Raw genomic sequence first — 20,825 nt, 5'->3', positions numbered from 1 at the left:
TAAACGGAGAAAAGATTGAAGTTGTCAAGGATTTCATTTTGCTTGGATCCACAGTCAACAGCCATGGAAGCAGGAGTCAAGAAATCAAAGGATGCATTGCATTGGGTAAATCTGCTGCAGAGGACCTCTTTAAAGTGTTGAAGAGCAAAGACGTCACCTTGAAGACTAAGGTGTGCCTGACCCAAGCCATGCTGTCTTCAGTCGCATTATATGCATGGGAAAGCTGGACTATGAATAAGGAGCACTGAAGAAGAATTGACGCTTTTGAATTGTGGTGTTGGTGAAGAATATTGAATATACCATGGACTGCCAAAAGAATGAACAAATCTGTCTTAGAAGTACAATCAGAATGCTCCTTGGAAGCAAGGATGGCGAGACTGCGTCTTACATACTTTGGAAATGTTGTCAGGAGGGATCAGTCCCTGGAGAGGGACATCATGCTTGGCAAAGTACAGGGTCAGTGGAAAAGAGGAAGACCCTCAATGAGGTGGGTTGACACAGTGGCTGCAACAATGAGCTCAAGCATAACAATGATTTTAAGAATGGCGCAGGACTGGGCAGTGTTTTGTTCTGTTGTGCATAGGGTTGCTATGAGTCGGAACCAACTCAATGGCACCTAACAACAACAACACACCCTAGCCCCAACCCTGTGAGGCTACTTCTTATTCAGACACTGCATTCTTTGAGATAAGAACTCAACTGCTTTCACCATTCTTTAGTTGTTACATCAATAAAAAAAAAAAAAAAAAAAAATTTTTTTTTTTATTGAGGTACAGTCTCTATGGCTTCCTTATTTACAATATTTTTGTTGTTGTTAGGTGCATCAACTCAGTTCTGACTCATAGCAATGCCTTGTGACAGAGTAGAACTGCCCCATAGGGTTCTCTAGGCTGTAATCTTTATAGTGGGTTTGAACCACTAGCCGGCCAAGTGCTTGTTCGTTGTACCACCAGGGCATAACTCTTCTTTATGTGTAGGTGTTTGTAGTGAGGGAGCACTTAAACAAGTCTACTTTAGAATTCTTCAGTGATTGAGTTTAAATTTCTCTGTGCATGCAAGTAAGCTGGCCACAGGTTACCTATTGGGTTCTTCTAGACCCAAATCCTTTCCCCATCCCATCTCCCCTTCAGTTTAATGTCTGCCATGTGCTCTGGGAACCATCCCAAGCTGTCAAAATCATCTGCTTTTGGAAATTGGGGCTACAGCAAGAGCCAGCAAAAACTGGGACATGATATTTAATTTTGAGAGAGGCATTCTTTGGGCCAGGGCACAGATATAGAATGTTTCAGAAGGTGATGAGTGCCCAGAGGGCACAGGCAACTGGACTGTAACCTGAGTGTGCCAATAAATCTAAAGAAAGAACACAGCATTCAGGCCACTTAGTAAACAAACACATGGGATAGTTCAATTATTTTTAGATTTTGGATTCATATGTTAGGGGTGGGTATATCTACCAAAAATATGAGATTTTTTAAGGTGCTGCAATTTTGAACCTTTAGGGTAACTGACTGCTATAAGAAGTAAGGAGAATATTTTGTTTCATTTTTTTTTATTTAAAAAAACCCTTTCTATAGGATAATATCTAAGTTAACAGAAAATACCTTTCACAAATGGAATCATCTGATATGCTGACAGTATTTTGTTTTACAGTTAATTATTATGTACTTTAAGGAGCCCAGATAGCACAATGGTTGCCCAGCTGCTGACTGAAAGGTTGGCGGTTTGAACTCACCAGCTGCTCCATGGGAGAAAGATGGTGGCAGTCTGCTTCTGTAAAGATTACAGCCTTGGAAACCCTATGGGCCAGTTCTACTTTGTCCTATAGGGTCACTATGGGTAGGAATTGACCACAGTGGGTATTATATATTTTAGATTTGGGATAGATAGGTTGGGTTTTACATCATTAAAAAATAACTTATGAAGTCATGTGTGCCTTATTTTGGTTAGCCTTTTACCCTCTTAGATGAAACATTCAGATTGGAAGAGTATTTTAAATGAAACCCTGATGAAAAGTTGTATTTATTAAATTTTGGTTTAAAAGCCAAGAACCTATATATGCAAAACTTGAAAGAAGGGGATGAGATTCAGTATTTCTGCTAATTAATTGTTAAATGTCACTCTATGAAATTTGTACATATATATATATATATACACACATCTTCTACTATGGAAATTTAAGCTTAGCTGCTTGAAACATTTGACTTAGAGTTGACTTTTGATACCGTGTTGGCCAGTGCTAGCCAACAGTGTGGGCCCCAGACACATGGCATCAGCATCACCCAGGACCTTGTTAGAAATGTAAATTCATGAGTGCCACCCCAGACTTTCTGAATCAGACTGTGTATTTTAGAAAGCTTTTTTCTTCAGGTGATTCTGACGCTGACTTAAAATTTGAGAAGCGCTGATCTAGAACAGTAGTCTTCAAACTTTCTAGTCATAAAGACTATCTGTATGGAAAAGGAAACCCTGTTGGCATAGTGGTTAAGAGTCATGGCTGCTAACCAAAAGGTCAGCAGTTCAAATCTACCAGGCGCTTCTTGGAAACTCTATGGGGCAGTTCTACGCTGTCCTGTAGGGTTGCTATGAGTCAGAATCGACTCAATGGCAGTGGGTTTGGTTTTTGGTTTTTTGGTATAGAAAAAAGAAATTTGGAAGTCCAATCAGTAAAAGTATTTAATGAATCTGGTTAATTAGTACGTGTTGTAGCTCTGGTTAAAGTTCTCGTGGGTGCTTATGGGTGGAGTTCCTTGTAGCCCCTCTGGCTCAACTGAATACAGTCTCTAAAACAGTAATCTAAGTCCAGCCCCTCATTAACAGGTGGGGAAGCTAAGCTTAAGTTTGCTCAAACAGTATTGTAAGATCAAAATTTAAGAACACACCCTGAGACCAGGGTTTTTATAGATCAGCTAAAGTAATGCATGATCATTCATTCTACAAAAGTATTTACTAAAGGCTTTGCATAAGTCTTAATATTTGAAATAACTGAATGGAGCTAGTTTTTAAATTTCGGAAGCTTATATCCCATAAAAGAGGTATTCCAGGATACTGAATTAAAAAAAAAAAAAACTCCAAAGGAGAACTTATTTCTCATTTTAGACTGTATTGTGTTATACATAAAAATGGATAGAATACCTCTCCAGGTAATTGAAGACCTTTGATTCAGTTTTTATTCATAACCCATTGCTGTCAAGTCAATTTTGACTCATAGCAACTCTATAGGTCAGAATAGAACTGCCCCCATAGGGCTTGCAAGGGGATAATCTTTATTGGAGCAGACAACCGCATCTTTCTCCCATGGAGTGGCTACTGGGTTTGAACCTTTTGGATAGGAGTCGAGTGCTTTAACCACTGCAACACCAGGGCTTCTCTTTTTATTCGTAATGCACCAAAATAGGTTATAGAAGTGTCACAAACACCTAGCTTGGCTCAGATGTGGTCTGGGGTTCTTATTTTATGGCTTGACTGTGTTATATGCTGGGAACACTTATTACGTGTGGCATATGATTCCAACTCACGAATGGAGATTAAGAGAGAGCTGGGTTGTACTTTGTGGTAACTTGGCATACTAAAATATTACATGTGGCTGAGGTGTAATGGTGCCTTTTCTGTTCTCTAGAAATTAGCTGTTTGACATCTGTTATGAACCCCTAGTGTGTGCTAGAATTATGTTTTCTCAAGGCATTACAGCTGAGGGTGTAATAAATCCTTGATGAGAATTTCATGCTTCTAGAACACTGGAATATAACTTTTTTTATATACCCCAGTCAGCTTTTCCCCTTTTTGCTCTTTGGGAAAAGACAAATGTTGGACATTCATATATTGTACTTTAAGCTGTCAGTGGCATTATTCGATCTACTTGAGATGCAAATCCGGAGTGGCAAATGTGGTGAGTATATCTGACTTGCTACTTGTCACACATTGGTTGGCTTATAGCTAAATTCCGGAAAAGAAAAGCAAGAACTTTGACCTCAAAGAAAACCTTGGATCTGTTTAGCTTCTTCCCTGTCTACCACCACAGTCCTCCCAGCCCCCCATATCAAGATGTTCATGTGGCTGAGCTTTCAAGGCCACAAGCAACCTGTCTGCTCCTCTGGCTCCCCAGTGCCCTGTGGTATCCCTGGCTACCCCGCAGGCTCTTTTCTCTGTAGACCACTCCAGGTTTGCTGATAAATCAGCCCAGCTTGCTTGATGGCATATAAAATCTGAAGAAGTCAGAACTGTCCTAGAGCTGTTTAAGTTTCTGCTTCCTGTTCTCTTGTGGTAGCTTCATGGATGCAAAAGACGAGTAAAGGGGACAACAACTACATGACGATACTGTTAAGTGAAGTTATACCTTAGTGGATGAACAATTGTGTGCAACACTTGATTTGTGTAATCGTAGAGAATAAGGATTTGTGCTGAGGTTCCCAGACTTTCTAGATTCCTTTTATCCATGGTGCCTTGGTAGCGCGATACTTAAGCAGTCAGCTGCTAACTGAAAGGTCAGCAGTTTGAACCAGCCTGTCCATGGGAGAAAGGTGTGGCATTCTGCCTGTGTAAAGATTACGGTCTTAGAAACCTTGTGGGGTAAGTCTACTCCCTCCTGTAGGATCACTGTGAGTCAGAATCGACTTGATGGCAACGTTTTGTGTGTGTGCGTATAGTGTGTGTGTGTAAGTGTGTCTAAGTAATTTTTTTGTGATTCCTCTAGGCCAGAAGAAAAAACAAACAGTTTCTATTAGGTAGTAGTAGTTGTTAATTGCTGTCAAGTCAGCCTTGACTCGCGGCAAACCCATGCACAATGGAACGAAATGCTACCTGGTCCTGCACCTCCCATGAACAGTTGCAGATCAGACTATCATGATCCACAGGGTTTGCACTGGCTGATTTTTGGAACTAGATCACCAGGCCTTTCTTCCTAGTCCATCTCAGTCTGGAAGCTCCTCTGAAACTTTTTCAGTATTAGCCAACATGGTGCTATAGACAGAAGCACTACACCATCCCTCCACAGCAAAGATCTGGAAAACTAAGTAAAACAGAGACAGACATCAATCCTGGAACCCTAATCATCAAAAGAAGAGATAAAAACTAAACCAAGAACTGAATAGGATAAGAAACCAACAGAGAACAGAGAGCGAAGAGAGCTATGAGCAGATGTCCCTTACCAGCTAACACAGCACAGATTCGCCATCTTGGACTCCTGTCTGAGATTGGCGGACAGGGAGTATAGGAAAGCAGCTTCATGGAGCTCTCAGCAGGAGACAGAGCTCCTGGTAACCAGCGATACATGCTTTCCCACCCCCCCTTCTTCCCCCTGCTTGGCCTCTGCCACTTCCTAGCAGGCTGAGCCACCACGGCCCAGGAGGCACTGACTCCGTGCCATGCAGATTCACCCCACCCACACCAACTGGCTCCTTCAGTGCCATTTCTTTGTTTCTGGTATTGCCTTTTTTGGCTTCTTTTGGTTTCTTCCCTGCCTCTCACCTCCTCCCCCTTCTTTCTCTCGAACACCTGGCTCTGTGTGCCGTCTTTGCTTCTTCTTGACAGGCTATGAAGCACATCTGGGCTGGGGAACTGCTTCCCTGCTCCACGCCGCCACATTGGTGGGAATCCTTGGGGGCATTTCTTTTTATTATTATTGTTTTCTTTTTTCCTTTTTGCCTTTCTTCATTTCTCAGTTTCTTGACTCTCTCTACTTACCGTCTTTTCCTGTCTCCTGAATACCTGGTGCTGGGTGCCATCTTTGCCCCTTCTAGCCAGGCCGTACTGCACAATTTGGGAGCCACTTCCCCAGTCCACACAGCCATGCCAGTAGGATCCCTGAGGGCCTTTCTTTCTATATATTTTTTTCTTTTATCTTTTTTGTTTTTCTTCATTTCTCAGTTTTTCATCTCTCCCTACTTTCCTTCTTTTCCTGTCTCCTGAGTACCAGACACTGTGTGCCATCTCTGTCCCTTTTAGACAGGCTGTGCCCTGAGGCCTGGGAGCCACTTCCCCAGTCGGTGGGATCCCCGGGGGTATTTCTTTTTTTATTTTATTTTATTTTTTCTCTTCTTTTTTCCTTTTTGTTTTTCTTCATTTCTCAGTCTCTTGTCTTTCCACTCCAACAGCAGGGTCCCTCAGCACTTTTTTATTGGCTCCTGTTTCTGTCTCCTCACTCTCTTCTTTCGCATACCCATCTTAGCTGCACATATCAGTGTCCCCCCTCCTTCCTGCCCACCTGCACCATGCACTGACCATTGCACCCTGGAGCAGCACAGGCATGGCCTACCAGAACCTACCCTGCACTGACCGCTGGCCCACCCTGTCAGCCCCAGTATGTGCCACAAACAGTCCATCTCAGCCCCTCCCCTTCAGCTGGACTTGCCCCACTGTACCATAGCTGAGCGACTGGTCCTGCCCGTTGGACAAAAAGGTGAAAAGTATCGTGCCCACAGACTAGCAAACAACAAAGAATGCACAGTCTGCCTGTTCAGAGATAACTAAATGAAACAAAATGCAGGACAAAACAAACAAATCCACAGTCAATAAATGAAGAAAATAACATTAATGTCCCAAAGACAGCAGGCAATCCAAATATATTTAAAAAAAAAAAAAGACAGGATGGTTCCAGTAGATGCCTAAAATAAAACACCAGGTGACTTTCTGGTAGAAGAAAAGGCAGTGGAACTACCTAATAGGGAATTCAAATCTCTAATAATCAGAGTTATCCAACAGCTGAAGCAAAAAGTAGTCAAAAGTGAGGAAAAAAATAGATAAATTCATGGAAAACACAGACAAAAAAATGGAAGAATTCAGGAAAATAACGCAGGAACAAAATGTCCAAATAAATTCACAACTAGAAATCATACAGAAACAACAATTAGAAAACCAAAAGATAAACAACAGGATTTCAGAAATGGACAGTGTCATAGAAGGTCTGAGGAGCAGGTTTGAAACAGTGGAAGACAGGATCAGCGAAATTGAAGACAAATCCTTGGATACAATTTTGTTTCAGGAAAAATCAGAAAAAAGAATGAAGAAACCCTGAGAATTATGTGGGATAAAATCAAAAGCAAAAATTTGCAAGTGATTGGTGTTCTAGAACAGGGGGAGAAAATAGAAAACACAGAAAGGATCATTGAAGAATTGCTGACAGAAAACTTCCCTAATATCATCAAAGGATGAAAAACTGACCAGCAAAGAAGCTCAACAAACCCCATATAGGATAGACACCAAAAGAAAATCACCAAGGCATATCATAATGACACTAGCTGAAACCAAAGACAAAGAACTCTCAGAGCAGCTCGAGAAAAACAAAAAGTCACATACAGAGGGGAAACAATAAGACTAAGCTCTGATTACTTAGCAGAAGCCATGCAGACAAGAAGGCAACAGGATGACATATATAACCTTGAAAGAAAAAAATCGCCAACCAAGAATAATATATCTTGCAAATCTCTTGTTCAGATATGATGGTGAAATTAGGACATTTCCAGATAAACAGAAATTAAGGGAATGTGTAAAAACCAAATCAAATTTACAAGAATTATTAAAGGGAGTCCTTCAGCTTGAGAACAAACAACATCAGGCAACAGCCTGAATCTAGGACACAAAGATCTCACCAGCCAGATACCGACCTAGAAAATGAACTCTGAGGGACTCTTCAAAACCAGAAGATTTACAACAGGGAACCAGAGAGGTTAGTTTGTAAATGACAACAGTGTCTCCTGAATACCTGAACAATAAAAGGGGGAGTAAATGGTGTAGGTATAGAACTGTCTAATGGAGTGGAAGGCAAGGCAATACCAAGCAATTTCAAGGTAACAGCCAAGAAAGTTAATAAGCCTACTCATCAAAATAAAGAAGAAAAACAAAGTCTCAGTAAAAACAAAATCTACAAAAACAAAAGAAAGGCAAAAAAAATCCACAAACAAAACGAATTCAGCACAGGACAGTAAAAGGAACAAAGAAAACACAAACAAGTACTACAAAATGACAGCAATAAACTCAACACCTATCAATAATTGCAGTGAACGTAAATGGACTGAATGTACCCATAAAGAGACAGCGGAGTGACAGAATGGATAAAAAAAATAGAATCCATCAATATGCTGGCAATAAGATACATACCTTAGAAACAAAGACATAAATTTATTAAAAAATCAAAGAGTGGAAAAAGATTTATCAAGCAAACAGCTACCAAAAAAAAAAAAAAGGAGCGGAAGTGGCAATACTAATCTCAGATAAAAGAGACTTTAAAACAAACTCCACCATAAAAGACAAAGAAGGGCACTATATAATGATTCAAGGGGCAATCCATCTTGAAGACATGACCATAATAAATATCTACGCACCCAATGACAGGGCTCCAAAACACATAAAACAAACTCTAACAGCACTGAGACTTTGTCAGTGTCATAGCAACACGAAAGCCTCCACGGGCAGACAGGTGGTGGCTGCACATGAGGCGCATTGGCCAGGAATCAAACTTCGGTCTCACATATGGGAGGAAGAATTCTACCATTGAAACACCAGTGTCCCCATTAAGTATTAAGTTGTTAGAGTCAAACAATTTAAGAAATATTTATGCTCTAGCAATTTAGCAAACTGGGAGCATTAATCCACATAAATCAAAGGAAATAATACTTATTTTAATCCTTCAATAACCATAATCACTTAGTGGTGGTATTCATGCACCTCTTGAGCACTGTACAACTTCTCGAACCTTGGAGCCAGACCAGACTTCGCCGCCCTCATTTTCTGTCCCATATCGATTTTCACAAGGTACTTGCATTTTATCATCACAACCATGAAAACCCAGCTTCCCAGAGATATCATATCATGTAAAAGAATGTTGCATGGTCTAATGTTGAAACTGTGAGCTACCTTAAGCTAATATTTCACACCAGTCGCCAAGAGATGTCATTGTGTTTCCCTTGAAAATTTCAAAATTCCCATTACAGCGCTCCAGGGCACCCACAGACACAGTTTGGGAACTACTGGTCAGAGTCAGAAGGCATGCAGTTCTCGTGTGTTCATTTGTTTTTTTGTTTTTTTTTTTCAACAACTGAGGTTTCGCAGATAACCCCACACTAAGTAAGGGTAGGAGATAACATTTGTTTTGCACTTGACAGGTAACATAATGACTTCACCTAAATACATCTCAACTACCTCATGAGATGGGTGGTTCTTGTTTTCCCCGTTTTATTCATGAAAAAACCTGGACTCAGAATTATTTTCCCTCCTTAGTGTGGGAGCATGGAACAAGTTCATACACAGTTATTTAACTTTGACTCCTAGGGTGTTTTCTCTATGCTGTATTTGATGTCTGCTTCTATTGAGTTCAAAAATGCGAGGAGTCACACTTGCCTAGCATGTTGGAATTGTGGGATGTGTCTGCCAATAAGAGATGTGATGAGAGAGGAATATAAAAGACCAACCTTTGGCTCCAAGTAGCAGTTGCAGGAACTTGGAAGGAATAGATACAGCTTAATATTCCCTGTGTGTTAAAAATTGCTTATGTTTGGTTAACTGGAAGTTCATTAATAATCAACAGTAAAGCTTCCAGTAATTTTATATTAGGCTACCTTAAAGTAGGTTTAGCGTTTGAGACCAGGGAGAGGATGATTCTGTTCTCTGCTCTCAGCTGTCTAGAAGATCATTCTTGGAGGCTATTTTTAAATCCTGAAGCATGCCAATTAGATCGTGGTTGAACGACCTGAGAGAATAGTTTGTCATCAGAAACTGCGCTTTGGGAGGAATGACCTGATAGGGGTCTTCATATTTCAGCCTTCCACATATTTGAAAGAGGGAGTATACTTGTTCTGGTCCAGCTCAAAGGATCAAATTAGTGCTTTGAAGTATGTTCAACAACAGAAAAAGCAATAATGATAATTTTTAGTGATTGAAACTTCCCCAGGAGGCAATGAATGCTCATCATTGAAGACTCTTGTGTAAAATGATAAAAGAAATATTGGATTTTATGCAACGGCCCTGAAAGCCCTTTCAGCCCTAAGATTCTGTTTCTCTAACTTCCTAATTTCTTTTCTTTGTAACCGAACAAGGCTTATCAGAGTACCGATGCTTTAAATTCAGCTTGCTTACTTTCCAGAGTGGATAAAATGAAATGTAAGGTAAATTTTAGATTGCTGGGAACAGGTATTTTTGTGGGTTGGAGGTCATAGGACAGGTCGTAATTCTTCCTGGGAAAGCCTTTGAGTGCCCATTCTAGTTTGTAAGGATAGTAAATGTATCCAGTCTTTAGTGACTGGCAAGAAAAACACATAATAAAGTTTGCTTAATGAATAAGAAGAGCTGTGTGTGTTTTCCCCCTTTTTAAAGGAGTCCCTGGGTGGATCAAATGACTAAGCGCTTGGCCGCTTGTCTACGTTTTGTTAAGGTTTCAGGGGAAGATGGAGTCTGTCTGCTTGAAATTTCTATAGAATAACTGTTCTTACAGTTGTTCGGGGAATGAAATACCATGGTTTTTTAACTTGTGGGTGCTGCCTCTGTACCTCTGCGAAACCCAGAAAAGTCTTTTACTTTGTGTGTGTTTAAGTGAATTCAGGGGTTTTCCAGTAAAGTTCCAAATTTAAATCAGCTTACCAATGCAGAATGTAGAGTAAATCAGCCCTGAAGTACTGGTAGATTTATCATGTTGTTATATTATCTGGACTTAGACTATGAACAAACACTTCTTTATAAGTAAAGGGCTGTACTTTAGATACCACCGATTGGTATTTGGTCAGCTTCCCCTTTTCCCCAGATGGCTGTGGGCTTATGAAAAGTAGTCGACTTTCTTTGATTCTTTTTGGAAACCCAAGGGGTTGCCACTTGGCGAAGGCTGCTGTAATCTCCCCTTTGGGGCTGTGCTTCCCCATCAGTCCCACTGTAATCGACCTTTCTCCCCCATGACTCCCATTCTTGTGGCCTTCTGCCTTGGCTGCCCTTCAGACATTGTCTCCATCTCTGGATTTCTTTGTAGAGCTAGATGAGAAGCCTTTCTTCTTTTCTCTTACTCTAGCCCTTCTCATGCCCTGCCAATTTTCGTTCCTTTCTGTAAAAGCCAATTTTACAGACAGTTCCCTTGCCAGCCCTTCGATGTGTCTGATGAATGGCAAACCAAAATGGGGTCTCCGTGAGTGTTCTAATTTATTGGAAAGATGTTCCCCAAGACCTCTGGAACTGAGCGTCGCTGCCTTTATCATTCAGGAGGGGACATGTGTACCTGAGCAGTTCACCTTCCTACTTCCCACTGAGAAGGGTGATTACAAATGGGCTGTGTTTTAACTCAGCTTTGAGTTGTACATTTCATCTGTGCAGTTGGCAAATGCTTGAAAGCCACCAGCTACTGTTTTCTGACAGCTCTTTGCACATGAGCATAAAATGTATGTATGGAGTTTGGAAATTGTCCAGTAACTGCCCTTTTAATGCAGCTCAATGCAGATTACAGCTGTTACCCTGGAAAGCCAGGTAGAGTAAGAACTCCTCTTTTTTCTCTTACAGAGTATCTCCTCTGCAGAAGTCTGAAATAGTCGACGTGGTTAAGAAGCGAGTGAAGGCCATCACGCTTGCCATCGGGGATGGGGCCAATGATGTGGGGATGATCCAGACTGCCCATGTGGGTGTGGGCATCAGTGGGAACGAGGGCATGCAGGCCACCAACAACTCGGACTACGCCATTGCACAGGTGAGAGCAGGCTGAGCAGCTGGCCCATCCTGTTGATAGGGAAGTCAGTTGGGTTGGAGGTCTGCGGTTAACCTCCATGCCACCCCAGGAATGCTGCCACCCCTTTTGAGGCTGCTGTATAGATGGAATCGCTAATGCGTTTGGTTTTCTCTGTCACGTTTATCTTGTGCATTTTGGAGGTCCTGTTTTTTTTGTCCCGCTAGTTGAGATTCCTTTGGCCAGCCGTGGGATTGGCCAGGATGCTCTGTCCCCAGGCGAGAAGCCATCCATGACTGCTAGGCCTCTGGTCCTGCTAATAATAACTCCAGTGTAGCATTTAGTCTTTTCAGAAATGTGTTGCCTTAATCCCTTCACGCTAAAAACATGGGCCACACATACAAGTTCGGAGCCACATACAGCCCAGGTTCACATGCTGGTCCTCTGCAATTTCCAGCTCTACTCCCCCCACCACCCCAAGGTAGAGACCTGCACAGAATCACCAGACAGAGTCCCTTCCAGCTCCATAGGTCTGTGAACACAGCAAGGAATTATAAAATCCTCAGGAGAAGTGGATGAAATCAATCTTCTTCCTTTGTTGCTTTCACATAAATTCTCAAAATAGTTTCAGAAGTAGGTAGGAGAAGGAATTCTGATGTCACAGGTGGGAAAACTGGGGTTCCCAGCATCAGGCGACCTGCCTGAAGTCCAGGAGTCGGCCGGTCGGGGTCAGAGAACAGCAGGCCTGTGTGTGAGCAGGAGACTAGCCCAGCACACCTGCCTGTTTCCTTTCCCCAGTCAACTGCTCCATGGCCGCTGGGAATCGTGCTTCCTGTAGTCTGTCAGCAACTCTACGTGTTATACGCCCCAGCGTTATTAAATACTTGAGTTATAGCATCATGCGGCTGGAAGGGATCTTGAGAGGTTTCCTAGGAGTTCCAGGCAAATATTTGCCTGTCTTTCCTTTAAAATGTCTAGGGAAGGGAGATTCCACGACCTTCTTTACTGAAATGGAACACGAAGGGGGTGTGGAATCCTGAGCAATCGTACTCTTCAAATTAAAAGGGTCAAAGAAGGGTGGGGTGGGGATCAGGGTTGTGTAACTCTATTTAGGGGTTTTCTCCCCCTCCAGTATAATTGTTACCTTTGCCAAAGGAACTCGTAAATGGTCTTCATCTTCTCCTGTTCAAGGTCTTTTATGATTAGGCAGAAATCATATTATTTTAGAACAGTTTTCCTCTTTGCCATCATACCCTCTCCACCCAATAATATAATACACTACATCTACCTTAATTAATACGGAACGCTGGGTGGCTCTGTGGTAGAATTCTTGCCTCCATGTGGGAGACCTGGGTTCCACTCCCAGCTGGTGAATGCACGTCATGCATGGCTACCGCCCATCTGTCAAGGGAGGCTTGTGTGTTGCTATGATGCTGAACAGGATTCAGCAAAGCTTCCAGACTAAGACCAACTAGGAAGAAAGGTCTAGTGATCTACATCTGAAAATCAACCAGCGAAACTCCTGTGGCTCACAATGGTATGATCCCCAACCAATCATGGGGATGATGCAGGACCAGGCAGCATTTTGTTCCATTGTGCATGGGGGTCTCCATGTGTTGGCTGATGGCAGCCAACAACAACAACTTTAATTACTAAACTAACAGTTCCACACTTTGATGAATTATTTTACCCTATTGAAATGATAAATGCCCCTGACTGAAGCTAACATCTGTTATTGGCATTTTAATGTGGCTAAATAAGTTTTTGACTGAGTTTTTGAGAAAGTACCCTGTAGGGTTATATACTAAAGGAAAAAGAAGATTAGCTCAAAGATAAATCCTTGGAAAAATTATGAAGTGGGCAAAGTTCTATTTCCATTTCTTTCCTGCCTACTTTGTGCATTTATCCACACTGACAGCCCCTGGGCTGATAGCTCCCTGTGATTGTTGCCTTGTCCATGTACAGCCGTTGCTGGCATACTATGCCCATAGCCGACCGCTTCCTGCTCTTGTCTGGAGAGAATCATTCCTGCCCCCTACGTTTTTAATGTTTTTTAAACGACCTCATGAAAATAGCATTTTGATTTAGTATATTTTTTCTTCTGGAAATAAGTCATTGTAGCGCTAAAGTTGAGACACTCAGGATGGCTCAAGCAGATGTTGTGTGTGCTCATTGAAGTCTAACATCAGGGGGCCCAGGTCAAATACAAACTTCCTCTTTATTTGTTTAGCTCCTTATTTTATGATTCCCCATTCCCCTTTGGAATCCTTAATGAGCCTTTATGGGGAGCTTCATTTTTCCATATGTACGTCTTCTGCCATTTTGAAGTCCTCAGTCATTTAGACCTGGGAGTAAGTTGAGGACTTACCATCCTTCCCCCAGATCTTCTGGAATAACTCATTGAAATGTCATTTCATCTTGGAGGTAGTTCATTCTCTTTAGTGCTAATGGAAATTATAATGTGGTTTCCTCCTGCTTTTTAAAATATTGCATTATATTCAGTCAGGATCTTTCTTTTCTATGTGTAATTTTTATTTCAAAAGTAATCTGAAAGTAGTAGGAAGTTTACCGTAGCAAAAGAATTTCTAATGTTTGTAGATGTTCTCAATACAGCCTGATCCTCCCTCCATAAAAGGGTTTCAGCTTGTGGACTGCCCAGAGGCAGTGGGCTTCTGACTCTGGGATTTAGAACAAGGAGATTAAGGCAACCAAGGGGGAACTCTACCCCATGTGAGACCAATTCAATGTATACAAACTGTGAATTTAAAAGGGATTGTTCCTTGCAGCACATTCATGCCAGAACACAACACAATCTGTTGTTGTTGGATACTGTCAAGTTCATTCTGACGCATAGTGACCCTACATACAACTGAACCAAACACTGCCCAGTCCTGTGCCATCCTCACAAAAAATGCTGTGCTTGAGCCCATCATGGCAGCCACTGTGTCAACCCATCTCATTGAGGGTCTTCCTCTCTCACTGACTCTCTACTTCACCAAGCATCATGTCCTTCTCTAGAGACTGGTCCCTCCTGATAACTTGTCCAAAGTACATGAGATGAAATCTCACCATCCTTGCTTCTAAGGAGCATTCTACCTGTACTTCTTCCAAGACAGATTTGTTTGTCCTTTTGGCAGTTCATGGTATATTAAATATTCTTAGCCAACAACATAATTTAAATGTATCAGTTCTTTTTTTTGTTTTCCCTATTCATTGTCCAGCTTTCAAATGCATATGAGGCAATTGAAAATACCATGGCTTGTATCAGAAATGCTTTAGTCCTCAAACTGATACATTCGCTTTTTTATCACATTTAAGAGACCTTTTTTTTTTTTTTTTTGAGGCGGACGTCCCTGATGGCACAGTGGTTAAGTGTTTGGCTGCTAACCAAATCGTTGGCAGTTTGAATCCATCAGCTACTCCTTGGAAACCCTATGGGGCAGTTCTGCTGTGTTCTGTAGGGTCGCTCTGAGTCGGAATTGACTCAATGGCAATGGGTTTGTTTTTTGGTTTAAGAGGTCGTTTGTAGCAGATTTGCCCAGTGTAATACGTCATTTGATTTCTTGACTGCTGCTTCCATGGGCATTGATTGTAGATCCAAGTAAAATGAAATCCTTGACAATTTCAATATTTTCTCCATTTATCATGATGTTGCTTATTGGTCCATTTGTGAGGATTTTCATTTTCTTTAAGTCGAGGTGTAATCCATATTGAAGGCTGTGGTCTTTGATCTCCATCAGTAAGTGCTTCCAGTCCCCTTCACTTTCATCAAACAAGGTTGTGTCATCTGCATGACACAGGTTGTTAATGAGTCTTCCTCCAATTCTGATGCCACATTCTTCTTCATATAGTCCAGCTTCTCAGATTATTTTCTCAGCATACAGACTGAGTAAGTATGGTGAAAGGATACCATCCTGGCAGATACCTTTTCTGATTTTAAATCACGCAGCATCTCCTTGTTCTGTTCAAACAACTACCTCTTGGTCTATGTACAGATGCCACATGAGCGCAATTAAGTGTTCTAGAATTCCCATTCTTCACGATGTTATCCATAATTTGTTATGATCCACACAGCCAAATGCTTTTGCACAGTCAATAAAACACAGGTAAACATCTTTCTGGTATTCTGTGCTTTCCACCAAGATCCGTCTGACATCAACAATGATGTCCTTCATTCCACATCCTCTTCAGAATCTGGCTTGAATTTCCAGCAGTTCCCTGTCAGTGTACTGCTACAACTGTTTTTGAATTATCTTCAGCATAATTTTACTTGCATGCAATGTTAATGATATTGTTTGATAGTTTCTGCATTCCATGGGATTGCCTTTCTTTGGAATAGGGACATATATGGATCTTTTCCAGTCAGTTAGCCAGCCAGGTAGCTGTCTTCCAAATTTCTTGGCTTAGATGAGTGAGTGCTTCCAGCAATGAATCCATTTGTTGAAATATCTCCGTTAATATTCCATCAGTTCCTGGATCCTTGTTTTTTGCCAATGCCTTCAGTGCTGCTTGGACTTCTTACTTCAGTACCATTGGTTCTTGATCATATGCTACCTCCTGAAATGGTTGAATGTCAACCAATTTCTTTTGGTGTAGTGACTCTGTATTCTATTTTCTTTTGATGCTTCCTGAATCATTCAGTATTTTGCCCATAGAATCCTTCAATATTGCAACTCAAGACTTGAATTTTTAATTCAGTTCTTTTAGCTTGAGTAATGCCAAACGTGTTCTTCCCTTTTGGTTTTCTAACTCCAGGTCTTTGCATGTTTCAGTATAATACTTTACTTTGTTTTCTCAATTGCCCTTTGAAATCTTTGTTCAGCTCTTTTACTTCATCATTTCTTCCTTTCACTTTAGCCACTCTGTTCAAGAGCAAGTTTCAGAGCCTTTCCTGACATCCATTTTGGTCCTTTTTTTTTTTTTTTTCTGTATTTTTAATGACCTTTCTTCATGTATGATGTCCTTGATGTCATTCTATAACTCGTCTAGAGTTCAATCATTAATGTTCAGTGCGTCAAGCCTATTCTTAAGATGGTCTCTAAATTTAGGTGAAATATACTCAAGGTTGTACTTTGGCCCTCATGGACTTGTTCTAATTTTCTTCAGCTTCAACTTGAACTTGGATGTGAGCAATTGATGGTCTGTTCCAAAGTCGGCCCCTGGCTTTGTTCTGACTGATGATGTGGAGCGTTTCTATCATCTGTTTCAACAGATGTAGTCAATTTGACTCCTGTGTATTCCATCTGGTGAGGTCCACATGTATACTCATAGTTTACATTTTTGAAAAAAGGTATTTGCAGTGAACAAGTCGTTGGTCTTGCAAAATTCTGTCATGTGGTCTCTGGCATTGTTTCTATCAACAAGGCCATATTTTCTGTCAATCCTTCTTCTTTGTTTCTAGCTTTTGCATTCCAATCGCTAGTACTTGTCAATGCCTCTTGATTGTATGTTTGATCAATTTCATACTGCAGAAGTTGGAAAAAATCTTCAGTTTCTTCATCTTTGGCCTTCGTGTTTGGTGCATAAATTTGAATTATAGTCGTATTAACTGCTGTCCCTCATAAGTATACGAATATTATCCTATCATTGGCAGCACTGTATTTCAGGATAGATCTACAAAACAAAAACAAAATCTTATTTTCCTGCCTCCTGCTCAATATTCAGACTTTTGGGGGCCTTTGTGAAATAGGACACGGAAGACAAAACCAGGCTTAAGAGGAGGATAAGCAAATATGATTGGAGTTTTCCCACAGAAATCCTCTACCCCAGGTTGGACTCATTTGTTTTATTAGAATATTGCTAGCTCTTTATTTCAAACTGCAAAACCATCAAGTTCCTATCAAATTAGTATCACTTAGGTTCTCCTTGACCTCCCCCTCCCCGCCCCCGACAGCACAGCACTCTGACAAGAGGTGCTTTTTATGCTATGAGAAAAGAGAACATAACAGGTATAGGCATGGAGGCAGATAGCATCATGGACTGGATTGCTTGGAGCCGTTTGTATGTATGTGTGTGTCTGTGTATATGTGTGTGCATGTGCGTGTCATTATTTTAACCTGAGGGCTGGCAATGAAAGAAGGTGTGTATATACGTGTACCTGCTTTTAGAACAGGATGCTGTTACACACAGGTTCCTGTCCCTTGTTGCTGATGTCACAATAAAATATGTGATTGTGTAGAGACATCTCTTTACCACTGTGATTTTCTTTCCTTCAGTTTAGTCAGTTGCCTTCCTTTAATAATTAAGATCCTTTATCTTTTGCTGTTCATGCTTTTGTTATTATATCAGATAATCCATTGTTAAAAGCCTTGCCCCTGCATTTTCTTCTAAGGTTTCTGTGGTTTTAGCTTTCACATTTAGGTCCTTAATCCATTTTGGATTTGTTTTTGTGTATGGCATAAGGCATGGATCCTGTTTCATTTTTCTGTATGTTATTGTTGTTAGGTGCCATCAAGTCAGTTTTGACTCATAGCGACCCTGTGTACAACAGAATGAAATGTTGCCTAGTCCTGCACCATCTTCATGATCATTGCTCTATTTTTACTCATTGTTGTAGACACTGTGTCAATCTATCTCTTTTTTGCTGACCCTCTGCTTCACAAAGCATGATGTCCTTCTCCAGGGACTGGTCACACCTGATAACATGTCCAAAGTACATGAGATGAAATCTCGCCATCTTTTCTTCTAAGTAGCATTCTGGCTATACTTTTTCCAAGACAGATTTGTTTGTTCTTCTGGCAGTCCATGGTATATTCAGTATTCTTCACCAACACCATAATTCAAAGGCATTAATTCTTCTTTATTCTTGCTTATTCATTGTCCAGCTTTCACATGCATATAAAGCTATTGAAAATACCACTGCTTGAATCAGGTGCATGTACAGATCCAGAAATTTTCCCAACACCATTTATTGAAGAGACTCTTCTTTCCCTATTGAGTGGACTTAGCACCCTTGTAAAAAATCACTTGATCATATATATGGGTGTGAGTTTACCTCAGAAACCCTGGTGGTGTAGTGGGTAAGTGCTACAGCTGCTAACCAAAGAGTCAGCAGTTCGAATCTGCCAGGTCCTCCTTGGAAACTCTATAGGGCAGCTCTACTCGGTCCTACAGGGTTGCTATGAGTCGGAATCAACTCGACAGCGCTGGGTTTGGTTTTTTTGTTTTGGAGTTCACCTCTGGACTTTCTATCCTAGTCAACTGATCTTTGTGTCTATCATTGTACCAGTACCAGGCTATTTTGATAATGTAGCTGTATAATATGTTTTGAGATCAGAAAGTGTGAGTCCTCCTACTTTGTTCTTCTTCAAAATTGCTTCAGCTATTTGGGGACTCTATAATTAAGACCCTTTAGAAAGCGTTAACCTAAATAGAATTTTATGAGAATTACCATTTCACGTCTAGTAGGTTGTTTGGGTAAAATAATAATTATTCAGATTTAAAAGAAGATTTTAAATGTTCTGAAAAACAAAAAAACAAAAGCCAAACCAGTTGCTCTTGAGTTGACTCTGACTCATGGTGACCCTACATGTATCAGAATAGAACTGTGTTCCGTAGGGTTTTCAATGACTGATTTTTTGGAAGTAGATTTCCAGATATTTCTGCCGCTAGTTATTCTCATCAGGCCTGAAGGCTGCCCCTTTAGTGAATGGTTTTCTGAGGTTGTCTGTATAATCTAGTTTTGTCTACCTACCTTATCTGTCATCTTCAGCTCATATGGAATCCCTGATGTTTGAGATACTGGAAGAAAGATGATCTCTTATTCTCATTCTAAGTGATTGGCTCTTCTAAACTTTGTTATTTATATTTTTCAGTTTTCCTACTTGGAGAAGCTTCTGTTGGTCCATGGAGCCTGGAGCTACAACCGAGTGACCAAGTGCATATTGTACTGCTTCTACAAGAACGTGGTGTTGTACATTATTGAGGTAAAAAAGATTTAAGTTGTTTGTTTTTAATTTGAGAATGTAGCCTTTCTCAGAGGGCGCATTTAAGGAAATTTCAAAGAAGAAGTTCGTTAAATAGAATTTTTTTTTTTTAAAGATGTTGTTGTGAGTTTATCGAGCCTATGAAACAAACAGCCTGCTTTGAACCCAGATGTACCTCCCAGATCAAGGTCCTCAGGCAGAAGCACCAGCACCAGAAGTCTTCAGCCTTCTCTCCCCTGGACCATGACCTCTTCCCACACTGTGCCCCTGGAGGATGGATAAAGACACCCTTGATCGCAGAGCTCCTCTGGGCCTGCCCTCTAGCCTGTTGCTGTAACTGACACCCTCCTCCTCCCAGGGGTTGGGGGGAGGTCAGAGCCTGGGCAGCAGATGTTCATGCTCTTCTTGCGGGCGGTGGAGGACTGTAGACAAACTGGTTATTTTTTCTTTACTAGAATGAGCTCAGAGATTAGGCCCTTGACTACTAGCTGAAAGGTTGGTGGTTCAAAGCCATCAGCCACTCTGTGGGAGAAAAGACCTGGCGATCTGCTCCCATAAAGATTACAGCCTAGGAAACCCTGTGGATCAGGTTTGCTCTGTCCTATAGTGTCACTGTTAGTTGGAATCGACAAGACAGTGCACAACAACAACAGCAAAATGAGCAGGGCCCAATTTCGTATTGTATTTATCATGGAACCTGTAACTTGCCTTATAGGAATGAACCCAGATGCTATCATCAAACTATTTTTCAAGGTGAAGAAAAGCACAAAGAGTAGAAAAGGCACTTATGATTGATAGCAGTAGGAGTACCAGTCATCACCTTGTTTTCCTTTTTAAGAACAGGGCTTCTATAAAGTTGTGGCTCTTGAGGCCATCATGACTAATGGGTTTTCAGAGGCAACTTCTATTTAGAAAAAGGCGAAGTAGACGGTCACTCTGTGGAGAAATAGGAAACCAATTATAATTTTTTATTGTGATTAATAACTCATTCTCTTAGGGGTTATTCTATGTCTTATTTTTCAGCCCTTGGCAAAAATAATAACCAACGCATAGATTTGATGAGGTCTCCTAGAATACACAGTTCAGATAATTTAATGAGTGGCTTGCTCATGTAACTGTGATTAATCATTTATTTACCACATTGTCAGCATTCTTTCCTGCTGAAGCATTCAAGTCAAACATAGAGATTGGTGTTACTTCTTCCATAACGGAACTACTTCAGGCTAATTTTCCCATTTTGGGCAGATTGCTCGCTGCACAGGCCACCCAGCCAA

At 41.0% G+C, this 20,825-nt stretch overlaps 1 protein-coding gene across 1 annotated transcript in view; it reads left to right on the top strand.

The window, feature by feature from the left end:
- Nucleotides 1-20,825, top strand: part of ATP8A2 (ATPase phospholipid transporting 8A2) — a 697,351-nt gene that overhangs the window by 374,053 nt on the left and 302,473 nt on the right. Inside the window, exons 25-26 of the mRNA XM_064275334.1 lie at nt 11,467-11,650; nt 19,441-19,551. Coding sequence (XP_064131404.1) covers nt 11,467-11,650; nt 19,441-19,551 — 295 coding nt within the window. The remainder of the gene's footprint in view (nt 1-11,466; nt 11,651-19,440; nt 19,552-20,825) is intronic.

Source organism: Loxodonta africana, chromosome 23 (genome assembly GCF_030014295.1).
Source record: "Loxodonta africana isolate mLoxAfr1 chromosome 23, mLoxAfr1.hap2, whole genome shotgun sequence".
NCBI classification, from domain to species: Eukaryota; Metazoa; Chordata; class Mammalia; order Proboscidea; family Elephantidae; genus Loxodonta; species Loxodonta africana.
Note: the sequence above shows the minus strand (reverse complement) of the source record. Positions and strands in the feature narration are given on the sequence as shown.